Genomic DNA, 21,820 nt, shown 5'->3' with positions numbered 1-21,820 from the left:
AAGATATCCGTTCCATCAAAAAGAAATTAGAGTTTTTATATTTCAATCATAGAAATGAACTGATGCGTGCAGAGGAACTGAAGTTAAATTAGAGGGAAATAATACGTTGCTTAAAACAACATTACATTTATTTCTCAAACTTCTAATAAATCCTGAACTGTGCTAGCTGCAAAGGAAATTTTATTTATCCTCTAACATTTTCAAAACCAGAACATTTTCTTAAATGACAAAAATTTAAAGTAAAATATCATAGCATCATTGGAATGCTAAATACACATTTACAAGTGAAAATATACTTTAAATGAGAGCAATGCACATTACAAATAACTAGACATGATGCTGAAAATATTATGGTAAAATACACCCAGGCATATTTAAATAATTCATTCCAATACCTTGCATGATAAGAAACATTTATTCTCTTACCGCTATCAAAGCTATCTTGAATATAACTATCGAGAGATTTAGTTGTTTGGGTTTGGGGGTTGGTTTTTTGTTTTTTGGGTTTGGTTTGTGGGGGGGTTTTTTGGTGGTTTTATTTTTTTTTAATACATACCTGCATCCCATATAGAAACAACCAAAGCAGAATGATTTTTGCCTCAAAAATTAAGGCCTACATTCTACTGTCTAGAATAATCCTTTTAGATAAATTTTTCCTGTAAGGAAGGTGCAAGTGTGCATATACACTTAATTTCATAATACATTTAATCTAATTTTATATGCAGCCATGTAAAAATCACCGTATGTTTGACTAGACTGCTACAGTTTTGCTGCAGTTTGAGCTGCAGCATATACTTCATACATAAAAAGATTTGACCTATGCCCTAAGAGCAAAAGCAGCTATAAGCTCATCTGACTTCTAATCAAAGTTCTTAAAAAGTAGTATTTTTTCCCCTTTCAAAATGTTCTTACCTCTTCCTTTGTCTTTTTTGATATGACTCTTAGCCAGTCTCCAATCATGCTGAGGACAGCTGCAAAGTAAGCCAGCCCAACAAGGATCCAGAACCACACCACTGGCTTATAAAAATCTAGGTACTCAATATCCGATCCCCCTGAAAAACAATGCAGTTAAAATTAAAGCAGACTTAATAGTTATAGATACAAAACTGTTTTTCAATTAATTATTTTCCTAAAAATAATAGTTATATTTCTTACAACTTCTTCTATTTTCTTACCCATGCAAAAATTCATAGCAAAACATTTTGTTGAAATCAAATAAATGATGATCTAAATTCATCCACTCCTGAAAACACAATTTGGAATATGCAAATTTTAGACAATGATTACTAATCATTCATGATAATTAAAAAATAAACACAGACAAATGGATTCAACTCCCAACATAGCATTATTAAAGGTAGAGGTCATTGAGGACAGCTTGAATGAAAGAACTTTCCACCTGCTCCAAATAACAATGCTGTGCCAAATTTTAAGTATTGCTCTAGAATACGTAATGCGTTCAGATCCTGAGAAATCTGATTTTGAAATTATTTTGAAACACATCTCAATACTTAAATGAATCCTTTAGCCCTAGTAAAGAAGAACAGCACCTGCATTAACATTTGTCCCTGTTGGGTAGGCAAACATTATCACCTCCATTTTGCAGAACAGGAAACCAGGGAGCAGGGATTTGAGCTGAACTGATCATACTCAAAAAAAGGTGGATAAAATAGATGTAAGACGAAGGCAGCTTTTTTGAATCCCACTGCCATAAGTACCAGTCACTTCCTTCCTTCCAGTGTTAAAGTAAAAAAAGATGAATTTCAGATATGTCTGCAATGGAGCTTTCAGGTACAATACAACTATAGAGAACAGATGCCTTATTTCCCTACAAAAAAAGTAGTTATGTTCATGCAGAGCTCTTGACAACACAAATAACTCACATTTCACATCTTGCAGTACAATAAAATAGAAGCCTTAAACTTGCAATTCAGCTGTGTTATGACAAAAATCAGGCTTCTAGTTTAGGTTGCTTCAAGTAGAAGTTTGATGTGTGTATCTGCCCAGAGTTGAGGAGACTCAACAGTAAAACGTTTTCAGGCACATTAAAGTAGCCCATACAGGTACATAATATGTTGCTCTATGTATCTCCATCCTGTACTGAAACAGTCAAAGGAAAACTGGCCCCAAAATATCAAGAAACTTGTTACAGTAACAAGATTAACTCTCACCAAGAGTAATGTTTTTTCTAGCTGCTACTATCTAATTATCACAGAGATTACATGCAAACAAAGAATTTTACTGATAGTTATCTTTGCATGGAATCTCTCATAGACAGAAATTTTGTTATTCTCATGTCAATAAGCCTTTTCATCAATAGAAACCATTGAGCTGTAGTGGTTTACTCAGCTACCCAAGAGATTAATCCACATTGCAAAAATGGATATACTTCAACACCTGCACAGTCCCAAGCAAGGTAGAAGACAGGGCTCTATCTGGAACAGAAGACTGCCAACCACCAAAGGGTTGAGTTTGTCACAGACCAAGACATACAAAATATCAGAAATTAAGTGATTTACTAACATCATCCAGCTCATGTCAGTCCAGTAAAACAGGTAAGGATGATTGACCCAAAACTTGTTTGTCATTCAGTAAATGGTTGATTACTACTATGCCTTTGCTCTACCAGGAGCTACTAATGAACAAAGCTTGGTGCTTTACCTTCTTCTCCAATTGTTCATACACTGCACAAGCAAGTATCACATAAAGCATCCATTAAGCGGGTTTCTAATTTTTGATGTGTTCAGTTTATAAACTGAAACTGGAACCTAAGTCTGCCAGTCTGCAGGGAGCATTTTCTTCACAGTTTATACCCAATTTGTTTCCAGCAAGGTTAATTACCAGGTTAGGAGTTAGGACACATTCATATTCAAGAGCTTTCTTTGCCGTCTGGCCAGGAGATGGCTCCATCTAGCCATGCCCAAAGGAGCACGAAAGGGACAGCCAACAACCCCCTAGGAAAAGGCTTAACAACTAAAATCTGTATTGGCTGTTGAGTCTGAATTTCAATAACTCCTCAGGTGAGGTCTTAATTTAATGGAACACCGGGGAGAGAGAGAATGACATACCTAAGGATGTTTGTCCTGAGACAACTACTGTCTCCTCTGATGCTTAAACATCGCGGAGGGCTATAATGCGGTTACCTGGGAATGTCATTAAATAGGATTTCACTGGTAGGAAAACATGATCAAAAGTCAACTGTACTGAATTTAAACTAAATGGGATTCTTTAACTACTGATTTACAATTCATATAAATGGATATGAGTGTATTTGGATATAAGTATGTATAGGTAAATGTATTTGTACTGAAGTATATGAGATAATTCATCTAATGATTTTACTGGTAACATTGTTAAAAGCATATCAACATGATACATTTGCATGGATTTTTACTAGCATAATTTTTACTTAATAATGCTATCATCTTTCTTTCACAAAGCAGGATATTTTACATAGCCCTTCAGGAAGCAAAATGCTGAGAAGGTGGAAGCTGAATTTTGTGGTTTGTTTGGCAAAACCAGTTTTGTGGGACAAGGGACAATTTTTTTTTCCAGCTTTGTTTGACCTCTACCTGAAATAGGTTACAACCATAACAAAGAAGAAATGTATCTTCCAACTGGAGTACGCTTACAAGAAGTCTCACTGTCATAATCTTTTACCAAGAGCAGCCACAGTTTATTGCCAAGATGTTTTGTGGTAAAGATTTGATCCAAAGTCACTTGAAATGCATGAGAAATCCAAGAGTTTTTCCATCCATCTTCATCACAGGCTATTGTATCACTGCTGCCACCATTCTTACATCTGCCAAACAACTTTTAAATTATTTGGGATTTTCAACACTTTGGAAGGCATAGGTTGTTTTATGGCCCAAACACATATTTCTTCCTGAGGTGAAAAGCTCTGTGTTTCCGTGAAGGATGGCGCTAGAGAAGATTTCAGGGGTACATTAGGACAGATTCTGGTTCTTGGGTTTCAAATATAAGTAATTTTTATTTATTTATTCACAAAAAAGAAGTACATTTTAAGTAAATAATTTTCTTAATTGTTGCCACTCTTTTCTCCATTCTTTCTCCAGCTGACTCAAAAAAAGCAACATGCAATTATTTTTGTAAAGTTCTCTGGTTTTCTTTACAATTTTGCTTCAAAAGTAAAAGCAGAGAAAAAAAGTGCTATTGGCACTGAGTATCTTAATTCCATACCAGCACAATTTCTGGGTTATTTGAAAGTTGGTCCTTCAAACCAGGAAACATCTTAATTATTTTTTTATCAGCAGTACAAATTATTCTGCGTATAGAAACGTGATTAAATACAAACAGTTATAATTGCAGAATAATGAGTAGCTGTCCAGCATCCTTGTTGTGACAAAGCTGGCCGAGTGGCTTAATCCAGAAACATCATTTGTCCCACTCCAAAGAAATATGGAAGGTCAGCCCTGCAGCTTGAAAGGAATTACCTCCGAGGACTGCAAAAAGGGATGGAGAAAGGCTAACTTATGTGGAGATGTGGAAAAGCAGCATGCTTGGGGTGAGATAACCCTGCACTGTCTGCGAGACAGAACGTAAGTAGGCCACAGAAGTAACTTGACGGCACTCAGTGGAAAATGGAGAGCTACTTCAGAATATAAAGCACAGCTATAAAACACTCCTTACACACTGTCCTATACAGCAATTGAGCAAGACACGGCACGCTGACTTAAGCTTAAAGCAGGCTGTGAGGTTCACACCAGACAGCCCCTATTATGGATGTGAAGTCTGGAGGTGGCAAAGAGCACTTCCAAATGCCAAAAAAAGACACAAAGCCTGCGGGAGAGCGCACAGCTCTTATGGGATGCTCAACACGCGCCTCTTGCTCAGCATGACAGCAATTTCTTTCTGTAGAGGTCTTTCTGCCAGGTAAGGAATATCACGTAACAAGAGCAGATCAACTGAGCTGCTATGATCACCAGGTGAAGCGTTCCATTTTGGTGACATTAAACAGGACTGAAATAACTCAGTACTCTACAAACCGGGTCTCAGGCCAAGGAATACAGTGCAGACCCAGACATCTGTATTACAGTGGCACACCAAATTCAATTACAAACCAAAACAGTAAAGAAGCAATAAGTTAAAAATCAGAGCTAAAACAAGGGGAAAAAACAAGAACAACAAAAAAGAGAATAAATTTTTAACATGAGACTTGCAAAATTCCGTAATCTGTTAAACTGGACTGATTGCAACGTAACCTTATATCAGCATTATGCCCCACTGTGAAACAGACTACTAATGTGCTATTTATATTTCTGACCTCTACTTAATTCACTTAGGTTTTGGATATTTCCTCTCATTTAGATTTGAAATGTGTTAGATTAGCTCCCTTAGAAATATTTGACTATACCTTCCCATCTGCACTGCAGTTAAAGGATTTATCTTCATATGTGAACAATATATTTTCATGTTATTCATATATATATACATAGAGCTCAGTGCTAACTTTAGTACCCAATATCTTTCATTATACTAAAAAATGACACATTTGACATGAAAAGATCTTTCTTTTCTCTTTCACAAAATATACATAATATTGGCTGGATTTTCTTCTGTTGCATTAAAGTTAATTATTTCTCTCAAAAACAAGAGAAGGGATATTTGACTCCTGATTTTCATAAGACAGTGCAGGCTGTAGTACAGTTTCTTACTTCCTTTTTTGTAAAAAGTTACAACAATAAACTTTCTTAAATTACAAAAAATTACCTATTTCCCTACACACACACAAAAAAAAATCAACCCCTCCAAAAGTTAGAAAAATCAAAGCATTTCATAAGATAGAGAAAAGTGAAGTTTGGTTTTTGGAGTACTGTTCATATATTTTCTTGAACATGCAATACAAGGGCACTTTTGCCTCCTTGCACCTTGAATGATGAGTCTTACATTTGTCTTAGGAGTTCTTTTCCTGGTGGAAACTGCAGCTGAAATTTGAATAGGCTCCAAAGAGCAACTAAGATTCTCAGTACAAAAGGGAATGTTTTGGCATCCTAGGTCCTGGGAACAGAGTATTTGATCTCCAGTACAACTGAGAAACTTGTAGAAAAAGTCTGGATTTTTTTAGAATTTCTAATATGACAACCTGCACTACAGCCTTTAACACCATTACGTTCCTGAATTCCAAGTTCTTCTTTTGGCTCCCTTTTGGTACAGCTATTCAGAAACACTCTCCCCTTTATACCTCCTAAAAGTTCTTCAGGGCTTCTCTTCAACTCTTACCTGCAGTGGTGCCGGAAAGCAGTGAGTTCCACATCAATGAGAAGTGACAGATATTGTAAGAAATGTTTCTTTTAACCCCAGTACACATATTGTCACAACCATGACATTTGTATAAAGGGCTTGCAAGGTTATCTTTTTTCCTCTGGGATGACAGTTCCCAGAAAAAAATTACCAGAATATTTGGAAGTTTTCAAATATTTAGGAATTTTAGGTTTTTAAGGGAACTTTGAGCCAAAACTGACACGTAGTCATGAAATATACCATGGACCTTCATTATCCTACAAGAATTGCCAATTTTATTTTTACTGTTAAGAGTTCACTCCACTGTCATTGCAAATTGGAACATCACTGCCACCACGCTGCTTTAGATTTGACTATAATTCTGAGTGGAAGAAGGTAATTTTCACTCTAAGTATTATTTAAAAACATGCCTTTCCGGCCAGGAAAAAAAAATATCAGAAAAAGGAATAAATTAAAGCCAGTGTAAGTTTTTTTCGAATGCATTGCAATCTAGGCACTAAGTGGACTGAAGCATCATTCCGCCTGCTGCACGTCTCACCGTGACAGATCAGAACCAAGAACACCATGCTCTAGAGTCACAATTTCAGATACAATATTCTGAGAGTCTCCCCTACTGTCTTAAACAGCATTACATGCCTTAACTCTACATGCTTGTTTTGCCTCAGTTTATGGTGCTCAGCTTTCCTAAACTTCAAGGAGAGAGTGTTCTAGATGAAGCCTACCACAAAAAATATCAATGGCCCTTACTGTCTGCATGGTAGTTATGACCTACCTAAAAGAAAAACAAGCAAACCAAAAAAATCAGAGACAACTTACTAACTTGTTAGAGTGCAAAAGATTCTGCATACTTCCTCAAAATTAATATGGAAGCCTAGCACTTAATAGAGTTGATAAAATTTGTCTTAAGAAGTTGCAGTGTGAGTTTTCTTCACATAGCTTGGTATTTATGCACATCGACAACTGCAAACTTCCATAGTATAAAGTAGAGTCAATGAATATCTTACCTATTTTTCAGAATTTTTATTTAACTATGTATTATTTAACTATGTATGGGAACGACAAGAAAACAAATGGACCTTTTTGAAAAATTCTTTAGGTCATTTGCCATAAACTGAGTTAGTCCACACAAAGACTATAATATTGTCAACTTCATCTCTGACAAAATACAGTCCAGTGCCAATGTTAACTTCCCAGGTATGACGGAGATAGTCATCTAACCCTGTTCTCTTGAGCATCATCTCTGCAAGTACAAATCCAATTCCCACACACTGGAACCATAAATTAATAACATATTACAGTACAAATACAAGTCTTGTTAATGTTACTCGAAAATAAAAAAAGTTCATGACATTTTTGACATCATGCATTTTCAGTGGAACTTTAAAATATATATACGAAGTGAACCATAAAAAGTCATAAGCTATAGAACAATGTAATTCAAGGACATTCTGTAGAAAGAGAAAGAATTTCCTGGTAAAATTAAAAAGCCAGACATGATGTAGGAACAAATTATGATATCAAGTGGTCTACAAATAGATAAATCCATGGAAATTTATAATGAGAGTAATGATGAATGTACTCAGTGTTCCAGTTTAAACCAAGTGGGCCATTTCACAGAGTGCTTTACAGTAAATATAACCAGGCCTTTATATACTATTATTTTTATTCCCTGACATACACATACCCCTCAGGAACAAAAGTCTAAAATACCCAGACTCTTGGCTTGGAAACAGCATATATTTTTTATTTGGTGCTAGTTAGAATCTGACCAGAATCACAAATTCCTGAAGACAAAATGGAAATAAGAAAAACAATATGGGAAAGGAAAAGGGAAAAGGAGAAATCAGTGAGACACATTCAAAAGAAATATGGAAACATCACAAAAAGCTATGCAATAGTCCAAATAAATTTTGTTTGCCATTTTACAGCCCAGTTCCATAATTTATAAAAGTCTCTAGTCACTTCTCACATGGCCTTCATTTTTTAAACAGCTTGTGTAACTTGGTATCTTCAACACTAACTAAATATCCCCCCATTTTACCCAGATCATTTATGAATATGCCAAACAATTCAGACATTTCAGAGGTCACTGCAGGACTTCACCAACCTCAAAAGCTTTTGCCAGCGACAAAACCAGTCACGTCCCTGTCATCAAGGCAAACTTCAGGCAGGTCTACAAGTCACTAGGAGGAGCTAACCCAACCTGATATCTTGGTGCACTTGGACTCATGCAACAGCCTTGGCCACAGAAGGGACATGGGAGGAGCCCACAACACATGGATATCTGCTAGAAATGCTTCCCTCCAGCAGGGTACCTCACTGACAGCAGCCCAGCACCGCTGTCCTTCTAAGCTATCTGCCTCGCACAGACTTCAGGGGTGGCAGAGACACACCTCATGAAAGAGAAAGATGATGGTACAGCCTCAGAAGAAGCATGAGATCAGGCTGAAGAAAGCGCATCTGGAACTCTGAACATGAAGCTCTGAATTTCTAATCCTCACCTCAACACATCACTGACTGGGACCAACACGCTTCCTCACAGACAATGTATTCTTACTCAATCCTATTCTGAGGTACGGTCTAACACCTTTTCAAGACAGAAGTTGATGCAGAGAACTGGCCCAAGCTTTTTTTAGGTCAGTTTGTTAAAGTTATTTGCAACCAATCCAATCAGGGTTAATAGAAGCATAAAAGTAGGACATGTTATCTATGGGTTTTGCTATAGCTTCCTGTAACATGACAAGACACACACGGACAAATGCCTACATAGCAAACAAAAGAAAGCAAGCCCAGAAGCAGGATCCAACAGCAATAGAGGTATCTCAATGGCAGAAACAGGGGTCTGGAAGAGCACTTTGAAAGTAAGATGCGCACAAAAACTGTCATATAACTTCATAGGGTGAGACATTTTAAGTGCCTCCAGCTGAAAAAAATACATTCAGCAGAATAAATACTGTACTAATTCTTGCACTTCACTCAATCTGTAAGAACAAAATCTAACTAAAACTTAAGTAAAACATCTTTTAACAGTACAGGAGAAGAAAAAATGGAGTATGCAGAGACAGGTACCGTGCATTGCACCGTCCCACCTCCTGTCTCTAGCCTGCCACATGGTCCAAGATGAGGGCAGGTTCTCTCACATGCACTGACACAAAAATGATAAAGGGTAAAACTAGGCACGAGGCACCACAACAGAGATGTGTCTGTCTCAAAATAATAATAAAAAAATGCAGAACATACATCACTACACAAAATACTGTAAGATAAAGAGTTATGAGAAAATCTTACCTGCAACATAGTCACCAAATCCAATGGTAGTTAAAGTGATAACCACAAAGTAAATTGCATCTAGTGTGCTCCAGCCTTCTATGTGCTTGAATATAACTGCAGGAAGAGCAACAAACAGCACGCAGCCAAATAGTATAAATATTATTGTTGAAATTATGCGAATCTTTGTCTGACTCACATTCCATTTCTGGAAAGAGAAGGGGAAAGAGAGGAAACCCATTGTTAATAAAACTGCGCAACTGTATATAAGCACATATCACCATCTGTAGAGACCACTCTGTTGCTCAAGAGGACGGTGCATGATAATTCTCAAAGAAACAGGAAAAACAAAGCAGGGGTTTATTTTGAACGGGTTTTCAAAAGCAGACTACCCTAGAAACCTTTGCTAGCAGGAAATGCAGAGCAGGGCTGGACTCTTTATTGTGGCCAGGTTTGCGATCTGGGTGAGTGACATGGGTAGCGTTCATATTAACAGCTGATCATACTAAAGTTTTGAGTGAGGGCTAGACATTTGAGTGAGCTTCAAGTAGTGCTTGCACCTGGAATATCTCTACTTTTGTGCATCTACAAAAAAACTGAATTTAAAAGGTGAATTTTAACCATACAGTTCTCTAGCTAATCAATTAATTGCCTAAACAAAACCACAGAAAATAGAGCTGTAAGGGAGAGATCACGTCTTCCAAACCTGCCCCAAGACAAAAGCAATCCAACTAAGCCACTGTAGATACATTACTGGACAGGCAATATGTGATCATGCTTAACTGTTCTTGTCATCAGAAAGTCTTCCTAGTGATTAATTTGCATCTCGTCTCCTTCAGTCTGTCTACTATTTATGGTCTTATACAAGGGAAACAAAGAGATTGTTACTTTGCTCTTTCCAGTACAGTTTTAGAGGTGTTTCCTTTCAGTCATATATTCTTTAGCCCAAATAAACTAATTTCTTTCAGTCTTTCTTCACCCATCCATTCTCGTTGCCATCCCTTGGCTCTGATGGCTCCAACTAAATAAACCATGTTTCATTAGGTGTTATCCTCCAAACTAGATATTAAAAAAAATAACAGAATGGAAGGATCCTTTCCTATGTTTTATCCATTTATTCATTTATATGCACTCCTAGTTATACTTCTAGCAATGATGTATGCTTTTTCACAGCAGTATGACCATTAACCCATGTTACTTTATGAGACCCTGGAGTCCTAGAACATTTTTACAAAATTGCACCTAGACAGCTGTTTCCTGATATGTAATTGAATATTTTATTATTTCTTGAAAGAGTGCTTGGAATTTGTCCTTCTTGAATTAAATCCTACATATTCAGACTGCTTCTCAAAATTTTCAAGATCATTTTTAATTCTAATTCTGTCTTCCAATTGATATAATCTGTAGATTTAATGAACAAATTCCTTTATCTGTTGTGTAAACTATTGATGAAATTTAACAGTACCAAAGCTAGAACAGAACACTGTAAAGTCCCATTTGAAATGCCCTGCCAGTTTGACAATTTTCCTTTCAGTACAGTTTTCCATCCATTCAAAGCATGTTGGTTCAACTTAAAGTAAGCAAGGGATTGCATAAAACTGAAAACTTTCACAAAAGTAGATCAAAAATGAAATCAGGCTGTTCACGATACATGGGTTTTTTTGTATTTAAGTTTAGTGGCAAAGGAAACTATGTTTTACAGTCATCATGACCAAGGTCCAGCTTTTGTAACCCGTATCACAGTAGTAGTTTCAGATACAGCAATATGAAATTCCCTTCTCTGACCCATCAGTGTCTTCCAGTTCTTCATTTGGAGAACTAGTAATCAGAATAAGGGAGTGTCCCAGACTACAACATGTACATCAGCGTTTTCATTCAGAGATTGGCAAAAGGGGACAAGATGCTGCTTTTTAATGTTGGGGCATTCTTGTTGTAGGGCTACATCCATGACAAAAAAGGAAAACCATTATCCCTGTGAACAATAGGCTAAGAGCACACAAATTGTCTCAAATCTTTTGTACTTTTAAGTAAAAATAAAATCCAGTGATAAAAAAACAGAAAGGATAAAAATAAAATGTTCTTATGGAACATTCTTGCCTTTTTTAGGCAAATCTCAATAGAAATGGATGTTATTCACCAGTAACTTGTCTGGACTTGAACTGACATTTCCTAGTCAAAAATACCTGCCGTTTCCCAAAAAGCTTTCCAGCTTGTATTTACCTATTGCATAAGACTACTCAATACAGCCCCAGTTTGCTTTGCTTTAAAAATAAAGCTACAGCAGATCCTTCCTACATAGAAAAAAAAAATCAGGATTTTTGCAGAAAAACAATCCTTCTAACCCTTGCAGTGCTAATGCAAACAACTACATAGTGGGGCTGCTTACTAAGTATTTACTGGATATGACATTCTACATATCAAAAGACAAATAGTATTTTATGTGTGTTTTGAATGTTAGATAATAGTTAAACCTACAACATTTTATTAAAGGTTAGTAAAAGATCTAAAGAATTAGTTTTATTAAGTTTCATTATGCCACATTCTATGCTTCAAAAATCTCATTAAATATATTCTTCATAACTGCATTGTAAAATACAACCTTAATAAACTTTTCTCTGTGTGAAACAGACCAAAGTAAATTAAGTTCCTCTGCTAGAATTCAAAGCATTTGCTTGTTAAGGACTGGCTATAGCTGAACTTTATCAATATCTGTACAAGCTTCTAGTCTGAGAGGCCTCTTCCTCTACTGAAGCTGTGCCACTTTGCATGAATAATTAAAGATTTGTAACCAAAGAAAAAGGAGGGCATGAACCTCTAGGCTGTGCTAAGGAGTTCAGCAGAAGAGGCTGAAAATACCTTAGACAGTAGAACATCCTACAGCCTACTGAGGAGACCACAAAGAGAAGTCCAGTGTGAGGGAAGCACCAACAGGCTCTGTACCATTTAGGCTGTCCGGCTTCTGTGAATGCCCAAAGCTTTAGTCACCTACAGACAAATCTGGAAATGTAGATGCCTACAGGCTGTAAGCATTTCCTCTGGTATGATGGCATCTGAGTAGACATTTTAAGACTTGTGATTTTAGGCCCAGACACCAAAGGTCTTCTATGAATCAACTCAAAGCAGCAGCAATAATTTCCACACGTTACCCCTGCAGCTCTACTCTTCTGTCTGTCCGAGTCAGTGATTTCATGACACAATCTACGTGACAACCTTTAAAGGTAAACATCACAGTAAGCTTAGGAGTATAAGGGTAAACCAAAAATAAAACATTTTGGATCTTGTTCCTCTTCCCAAACATAATTATTGTAGAAAATGTTGGGCTTCATCCAATTCTCAATTAACATTGTTCAGTAACATGCTTAGACTTTGCAAAGTTCTTCGTACCTTGTGCTACACATCTGGTTACAATGATGAGCTATACCCTGTTTTTCAGACTTCTCATTTCACTTGTTAACTTCAGAAGAACAAGCAGCACAAAGGAAAAACAAGGCAGTCAATATACTCACGACAAAGGTATCTTCTACTTTGGCAATTCCTTTTCCGAAGATTGTCCCCAGTTGATCTCCAACACCAGCCAACAGAAAACCAAACAGAGGAATTCCCAATAAGGCATAGATGATACAGAATATCTTTCCACCTTGTGTGCGTGGGGAGATATTTCCAAAGCCTAAATTACAAACAACTTTAGATGTTTAAGAAGTTACATATATTACATTACACTTTTTAAAAGGACAGTTTGCAAACAGGTCCTACTAGGTTAAACATATGACACAGAAAACATTGTGAAAAATCAAATGAAATTATAGGTCATACAATCCTCTTTGAGCTAAAACTAATCTGCTGCACAATTCAGCAATATTTTTTTTATATTGTGTATATACTGTGGAGAAGAAAATCTCCCCCATTAGTGATTTTATTATTATTATTTAAATAAATGACAGCTTTTCTCATCTACTATATGTAGTTAATACCAATTGGTTAAGATATGCCTTAGCCTCTGCTACCTGCAATTGTTCTGTTGTTGGATTTGTAATTGGCAGGCTGCAGTACTTGTCAACAAGATACGATTTTCTTTTAGATGTTCTGTGTTTCAAATAGAAGCAGCCTGGAAAAAAAAAGCCACTTGAATGAGCAAAACAGAGATTTCTAGAATAAATGGGATGGCTTAGAATCTTCTTTAGTAAAGGCTTTGATTCTTTCAGTGTTGCAAACAAAGCTTAGGGAAAACAGTTTACAGTTCACAGCTCTGTCCATTTGAAAGTGGAAATCATTTTATCTTCATTGGCTTGTGAAAAAGGACACTCTGATATGCCTGGGATATAATAGCTCGAATGCTGTTCGTCCACTTAAAAAAGGGAAACTGGAATATGAAGAGCACGGGCCCCAGCATCTGTGAAACATCCTCAGATGCATCTCCCAGGACTGGAATTTTAATGATTTGCCCAAGGTCACCTCAGCAGAACCCTACAGACAAGTTTCATGAGCATCAGTCCTCGGTTTTAATTCAAAAGTTTTTCTCCTCCAAAGGATCACCCCATGTTCTGAGGGAGCAGTGGGGCAGTTGCAGTAACACCCCAGCATTTTTTTACATCGTTTCATTTTTCAGCACAACGTGAACTTTGAAGGAGAAAGACTTATTTTTTCCTGGGGGAGGGAGGAAGCCTTTTGTCAGAAAAAGCTTATTTTCCATGCAGAAATTAAACAAAAGCCTTTTTTAAAAAGTTAGCTCTCTTGTAGGGAAAAAGTAACTTGTAAATAAAAAACAATATTGTAGCAAGTAATTGAGAAACTAGTTTCTCAGTGTCTTAAATATTAAGAGATACTTTTCATATACACAAAAATCACTCAATGAAAATCCAATTTTCATGTGAAAAAGCTGATAGACAAAATTTATCAGCTCTATTGAGAGCTTGTAATGTCAGTTTTCTTTTAAACATAACTTAGTGTTTATGCACAATGACTGTAAACTTCCACAATGCAAAGAACATTTAATGAATAGCTTAGCTATTTATCAGAATTTTTATTTAACTATTTTGAGCATCTTGTTTTAATATAAATATAGATTTTTCTTTGTGAAATCTATTATCTTAATTTTTGGTTCTGCTTTCATGTAGGTAAGTTACGTGGAAGCTGTGTCAAAACTACTTTTTCCTTTCAGTACACAGGAGACAAAGCCGCCCCTCACTCAACTTCATAAAAAAAAAAAAAGCAAATCACATTGTGAATATATTTTACTCCTAGATATTTTGCCCTAATATCCCTTACCAAATAGTAAGTGTGCAAACAATTAATGCAGTGTTGATAGAGTTAATTTAGATTTAAAAAAAAAAAAATGTTAAAAGTTTGTATTTTCCCCAAATCATGACTAATAAACCCTCTCAAACTGAATATAAAGGAAAAAATTACAGGAAACAGCATCAATTACAGGTCACGGAAACCTCCTGCACTGCTATAACAAAAAAAAAAAAAGTCTGTCTCAGGCAAGTGGAATAAAGTCACAGTGCCTTTAGTCCAACCGAGCATCCCTCCCTAACCTAGAGCCAGGGCTAAAATTACTGATTATAATTCAGGAAATTTCAGGTCCACTAAGTTCACTCTGTCCCTTCATGCACCAAGCAGAAAAGACCCTCGAGTTTTAAAATAAAATTAGCTCATCACCAACCAAAAAAGGGACAAACAGATCCAAGCTACTGTGTTTTTGTGAGTGTGTGCATTTATGCTCAACAGAAGCTTGAATAGTTGCCAGGGTGTAACTCCTGGGGGGTCTTAATGCAATTCAGAATCAGAAGTCTGGATACACCAGATATATAATAATCATACTAAGGGATTTGGAAATTGTTCTCCTTTTTTTTTTTAGTTTAAGAACTGTATTCACTTGCTTTACAAAAATGGTGTCTCGTAATGGTGACAAAGTACCAGCCCAGTGAAGCACATGCCAAGCAGGCAGTTTTACCTGGTTAGCTTCATACAGCAAACTGGCATTTTCTATGCATCCCACAGCTATTACGGAGACAATTGCTGCTGCAGCATATTTCTCATCTGCTGCTAATCGGTATGAGGACAAGAAGTTCACGTTTAGCTCTACATATTCTCCTCCCTAAATCAGTTATGTCTTCCTCATGAAAAGCATGGTACCTCACTTCCACACTCGCAAATTCTTGTTTTTCATCCTGAATAATGACACATGCTTTTCTTCTATAGGATGACACAGAAAGTCTTGTGTTATTAATTAACTTTAAAAAAATCTCACACATTACTGGATAAAATAATACTCCAACAGGTAGTACTTTATATCTGTCCAGATACTCACTGCACATAATACAAACCAGGGCACTCTCATGATAGGACATGTACTTTAGTGAATTGATCTACCAAGGGGTGTCCATCACACATTAATCATATTTCCTACAGTCATGTTTCGTAACAGTCTGCTGCTGTACACCGCAGCCTACTTCACGACTTACACAAATTGTCCTTACACCCTACTGTCAGTTTCTCCAGTGAAAAGCTAATCCATCATTTATGCAATGGGAAAGAAAACTTATTTATATTTCATATGGCTGATGCAATTCCTGAGGGTTTTGTCTCAGAAAAGTATTATTCCTTTTTTTAAAGTAAAAAAAAAAAAAAAAAAAAAATCAGAAGAATCCTGCTGCTAGGTAAAGCCAAAGGAAAACTTCATTTTGGGCACTGTGCTTGGAGAGGAACACACAGCCAGAGGAACATCACCACACATCCCTTCTCCATACGCAGGGCAGCAACTCCCAGCACCGCTGCAGCAGCTCCCTGGCACAGTGGTGTCACTTCAGACATCCCACTTCTGCTCCAGAGGCCAGCATAAAGTCTATTTACAACTGTCTTACTCACTGAGAAACCTGGGGGAATCGTCCCCATCCCACCATGCTCTCTGCCCTCTCTTCCCTCCCAGCTGTTTACCTAGCGGGCATGGGGATGGCACACACCGTAATGGCAGGGGCAGCCTCACTACCTCGGTCACTCTTCACACCTTCTGTCCTGTGCAGCTTTTCTCTTCCTCTGACTCTGCTAAGTGGGTAGTTCCTAGAACCAGCTGGTTCCCCATTAAAACCATTACAATTGCTTTTGAACATGGAAAAAACCTAAACACTTGATTTTAACTCGCTAAATTTACTGGAAAGTGTCCCTCAAAGAGCTTTTAACCAACACTGTCTGCAACAAACACTACAGACTACAAAATTCAACTTGCAGATTGGGATCCATTTCACCCAAGACAATGTCAGTACCATTTTTGGACTGTCCTTCCCAACGCACCCCCCTCACTTCGCTTTCACAACTGGGAGCACGATTTGCCTCCCAGTTTCACCAAATCCCTTTCATGTCCTGCTGAATGCTTAGCATGCCTTTAATGCCCAAAGGACTTTGTGCATTTAGAATATGTTGTACCTGACAAGCAGCTGTGGACAAGAAACGCATTTTAGAAGGAGCTTCCAGTAACCTCTGCATGAATTAAGAATAAAAGGCCATTGTAAATAGATTGTAACTAATTGCTCTGTTCACCAAAATAACATATTCCACAGTTTCAGCTCCAAAACGCTTACAGCCTCCTAGATTCAAATCAGATTCAAAGGGAACCTCAGTCCCTTTGGTCAGCTAAAGTCAGGCAAGGGTATGCTAAATGAAAAGGAAAAAAAAAAAAACCAAAATGAGACTTTATAGGAATTATCTTTTATTTTCATGTTCCCTTTTTGACTATTTTCTTTGAGGATGAAAGTGTCTGTAGCTTTTCCATCTGAAATAGATTTGCTATTAAGTGGGAATTAGTAAATTTGATAATTATAAATATATAATCGCTTTTGAGCAAAATAATGTTTGAAGTTTCAATTTCTAGTTGGTTTTCCCCCCTACATGACAAATGATAGGTTATATTGCAAATATGTGCTAGAAATTCTCATACAATTGCCAAGACACACTTTTTTTTTCCAAACAAGAAACAAAACTGTCATTACATTCAAGCCTTCATACAAAGGAAGGCTGGCAACTAATGTTATATATATATATAATTTCTGTTTTAAGTAGAGAAAAAGATCCCTTTGCTTTCTAGTTAACTGGTATCTCAGTCTTTCAAAAAGCTCTTTTAGATCCACATTTTCAAAGAAGAATAGAGACTCCAAATGAATCCATTTTCACAGAAAATGCCTAGACAAAGGAGGGCATCTACTGAAACTAGATGGCTGCAATTAAGTATTTCTCATGTGAGGGATTATAGGTGCTTTTGAAAGTTCTAGAACTAGATTTTACTTGCAAAATTGACTGGAAAAGAGTGTCACCACTTATGAGTCATTTATATCAAATAGCTGAAGTGGGATTGAAAGGTCTGGGGAAGGTTTGAAACATTTTCTTTCCAAACAAGAAAATGTAAATTCAAATACCAGTAAATGTTTTTTCACTGTTTTTGACATACCTCAGATTACACAAGACATCATTCATCAGGTAGCAAACAAAGTGAAAATTATACCAAAATAATGTCATATATTTTGAGATATGAGAAACTACTCTCAGCTGTAGGTTTGGATATGTGGGCAATTGATAAAACAGCTGAATACTGAAAGATAAACTACCCGGTGAGCACACACACCCTTGATTACACAAAAATGGATTCCAGAAACCTGATACTGAGAAGATTGCATAGACTCAGAGGAAAGGCTGAGCTCTTTGCTGCTGAACCCAATGGGGCCAGAGCCAGGTGAACTGCCTTGCCCTGCCCTTGGCTTCAGCCACTGGACACTGCATGCAACTGGCGGTAGTGTTGCCGTAGGTTCACATCCACCCTGACTACGCAGCTCAATTACAGTGATTACCCTTTTCAAAGGGCATACCTGTGTTTTGATACTAAATGTCAAATTGATTTTAAGAGATCAAAAGATGCTTTTTCTAGGCCCCCAGGAGCTATCTGATGAAATCGTTCTGAAAGGTACCTCACTGATTTTCTAATAGCTAAGATGCTTTTTCCCTTTGGATCACCACTTGGGCTCCAAAAATTAGCATTTAAATACATGCCTGCCCATCAGTGCCAAGGCAAAGATATGCAATTATTCACAGATAAGCAAGATACTCCTTTTAGCACAAATAATGGCCTGGAAATAATCATTAAACAAAAAGGCAGTATACATAGCCATACTGGCTATGCAGAAAACACAGATTCACAGAATGATATGGGGTTGGAAGGGACCTCTGGAGATCATCTAATCCAAACCCCCTGCCAGAGCAGGTCCACCTAGAGCAGGTTGCACAGGAACGTGTGCAGGTGGGTTTTGAATGTATCCAGAGACAGAGACTCCACCACCTCTCTGGGCAGCCTGTTCCAGTGCTCTGCCACCCTCAAAGTAAAGAAGTTCCTTCTCATGTTTAGATGGAACTTACTATGTCCAAGTTTGTGCCCATTACTGCTTGTCCTGTCACTGCACACCACTGAAAAAAGACTGGCCCCCATCGTTTTGACACCCTCCCTTTAAGTATTTATAAGCATTGATCAGATCCCCCCTCAGCCTTCTCTTCTCCAGACTAAAAAGACCCAAGTCCCTCAGACTTTCCTTATAAGAGAGATATTCTAGTCCCCTCATCATCTCTGTAGCCCTTTGCTGTACCCTCTCCAGCAGTTCCCTGTCCTTCTTGAACTGGGGAGCCCAGAACTGGACATAGTACTCCAGATGGGGCTTCACCAGGGCAGAGTAGAGGGCGAGGATGACCCCCCTCGACCTGCTGGCCACACTTTTCTTGATGCACCCCAGGATGTCATTGGCCTTCTTGGCCACAAGGGCACATTGCTGGGTCATGGTCATCCTGTTGTCCACCAGGACTCCCAGGTCTTTCTCCTCAGAGCTGCTCTCCAGCAGATCAGCCGCCAGCCTGTACTGGTGCATGGGGTTATTTCTCCCTAGGTGCAGCACCCTACACTTGCCCTTGTTGAATTTCATCAGGTTCCTTTCTGCCCAACTCTCCAGCCTGTCCAGGTCTCACTGTATGGCGGCACAGCATTCTGGTGTGTCAGTCACCCCTCCCAGTTTTACGTCATCAGCAAACTTGCTGAGGGTACATTCCATCCCTCCACCCAGGTCATTGATGAATATATTGAAGAGGACTGGACCAAGCACTGACTGCTAGGGAACACCACTTGTTATGGACCTCCAACTATATTCTGTGTCACTAATCACAACCCTCTGAGCTCTTTCAGCTAGTTTTCAATCCACTTCACTGTCCATTCATCTAACCCATACTTCCTAAGCTTACCTATGAAGATGCTGTGGGAGACAGTGTCAAAAGCCTGGCTGAAGTCAAGGTAGACAATATCCACCGCCCTCCCCTCATCTATCCATCCAGTCATACCATCGTAGAAGGCTATCATGTTAGTCAGACATGATTTTCTCTTGGTGAATCCATGTTGACTACTTCTGATAGCTTTTTCCTCCATATGCTTTGAGATAATGCCCAGAACAAGCCGTTCCATCATCTTTCCAGGGATGGAGGTGAGGCTGACTGGCCTGTAGTTTCCCAGGTCCCCCTTCTTGCCCTTTTTGAAGACTGGAGTGACATTGGCTTTCCTCCAGTCCTCAAGCACCTTGCCTGTTCTCCAGGTCCTTTCAAAGATGGAGAGTGGCCCAGCAAAGACTTCTGCCAGCTCCCTCAGCATTCATGGGTGCATCCCATCAGGACCTATAGACAATCTCTGCATACACTGTAGAAATACTAAACTTGCATGTTTGTGTCCACTGTGTAGAAACACTTGCATTTTTACACTGATGCCTTTTCCTTTCCTCTTCTTAACTCTGTCCTGCACTCCAAAGTTTGACATGCTTGTGTATGCCCATGTCATATACATATATTTACAAATAAATATTTCGTGGGGTTTTATGCTTTAGTTAGTAATGGTAAAAGGGCATTTTCAGTTTTCCATGTGGCTCCCCTCCCAACACTGTGCTTAACTTACCTATTTGTAAAAAAGGTAATAGGAATTTTCTAGCTGTTCACAGAGCGAATGAAAATCCATAACATTTAGGTCCATAGCTCAAACCAAATCTGTGGCTGAGGACTATACATTCACATTAGAACGAACCTTAACTAAGGAAAGTTTGGCATCCAGAGTCCATAAAGAACCTCAGCAAAGCCTTTTCGAGGCCACACAGAAATCTGTTGTGAATACTTACAAAATTTATGGGCTCCCTTTCTGTCAAGGCCAACACACAGGCGTATGTGCATGCATGTATATTCCTGAACACTGCAAGAAAATTTGAAGGCTGGATAAGGATAAAGACTATTTCATCCAAAAACACTTGGATGAATTGAATATGAATACCCTTGCAGTGAAAGCACAATATTTCTCTGTTACAAATATACACGAATTCTTTCACACACGGATATAGTATAACTATATCTTACAGCCACTCCTCACAAGTTTTTGCCTGTGGATTCCGTTATGGGTATGCAGCTAATGTTCCTCCTCCAAGTTAATTCTTCAATTTAAAAGTTAAATACTTTTCTGTACATGCAATTGATGAAATTGCTGCATGAATCTTGTTGAAGGAAGCACCCTGTGCAATAATACAGAGGTGAAGATACCTCTGTCTCAAAACTGTGGTCTGCGATGAAACTGAAAGTCTCTGCTTTACATAAGTTAGGCGTAAGTTCTTTATCACTCGTTATAGCTTATAGAAGCCAATTGTCTTAAGTTTTAGTCAGTGATTTGGGAACCATATTGTCACAAAGTACTGCTGTTTCCTTAATATCATTGCTCATCACAGCACTCCCTTTGGTATTATCTGGATTCCAACCTACAAAATTCTGATTTTTAGCACTAATCCGTAATTCTGTGTCACAGAAATGTCAATATATTATTTTGAAGGTTATAGTGTTCTGGCTCAAGCTTGAAAAAAGATATTTTATTAAAAAAACTTGCAATACCAATACCTCTCTCTTTCAACTATGAATAGTAACAGGAAAACCTAGACTGACATTAGTAAAATGCCTAATATCCAAGAATTGACAAGACAGAGGCTGATCTCCTTTCAGTGGTTTCTTTTCATCTGTGTTCTGTGGGAGCAGTAATCAAATCAATAAAACTTCCTTTAAAAGAACAGGCTATAAATATTCATAGAAAATTAGTTTGCTTCAAGTCAAAATGCTGTGCTGGAGGGGTGAAGGAGCATTGTAAGGAAAGTCTCTGCAGTATTCAATAACTCACATTCAGTTGCTAAGGCAATTTCTCAAGGAACTGGGTAATTATTGTTAGAAGACTTTTAAAAGCTTAAACATCAGTTCA

General features: G+C 37.8%; 1 protein-coding gene across 1 annotated transcript in view; it reads right to left on the bottom strand.

Moving 5' to 3' along the window:
- KCNK2 (potassium two pore domain channel subfamily K member 2) overlaps window positions 1-21,820 on the bottom strand; it is a gene marked incomplete at its 5' end in the record, with an annotated part of 75,132 nt that overhangs the window by 14,186 nt on the left and 39,126 nt on the right. Inside the window, 3 exons of the mRNA XM_074168299.1 lie at window positions 913-1,052; window positions 9,550-9,736; window positions 13,035-13,195. Of these exons, the coding sequence (XP_074024400.1) occupies window positions 913-1,052; window positions 9,550-9,736; window positions 13,035-13,195 (488 nt within the window). The remainder of the gene's footprint in view (window positions 1-912; window positions 1,053-9,549; window positions 9,737-13,034; window positions 13,196-21,820) is intronic.

The sequence above is a fragment of the Numenius arquata genome, chromosome 2 (genome assembly GCF_964106895.1).
Source record: "Numenius arquata chromosome 2, bNumArq3.hap1.1, whole genome shotgun sequence".
Lineage (NCBI taxonomy): Eukaryota > Metazoa > Chordata > Aves > Charadriiformes > Scolopacidae > Numenius > Numenius arquata.
The sequence above is the reverse complement of the archived record's forward strand: the minus strand, read 5'-3'. Positions and strand labels throughout refer to the sequence as shown.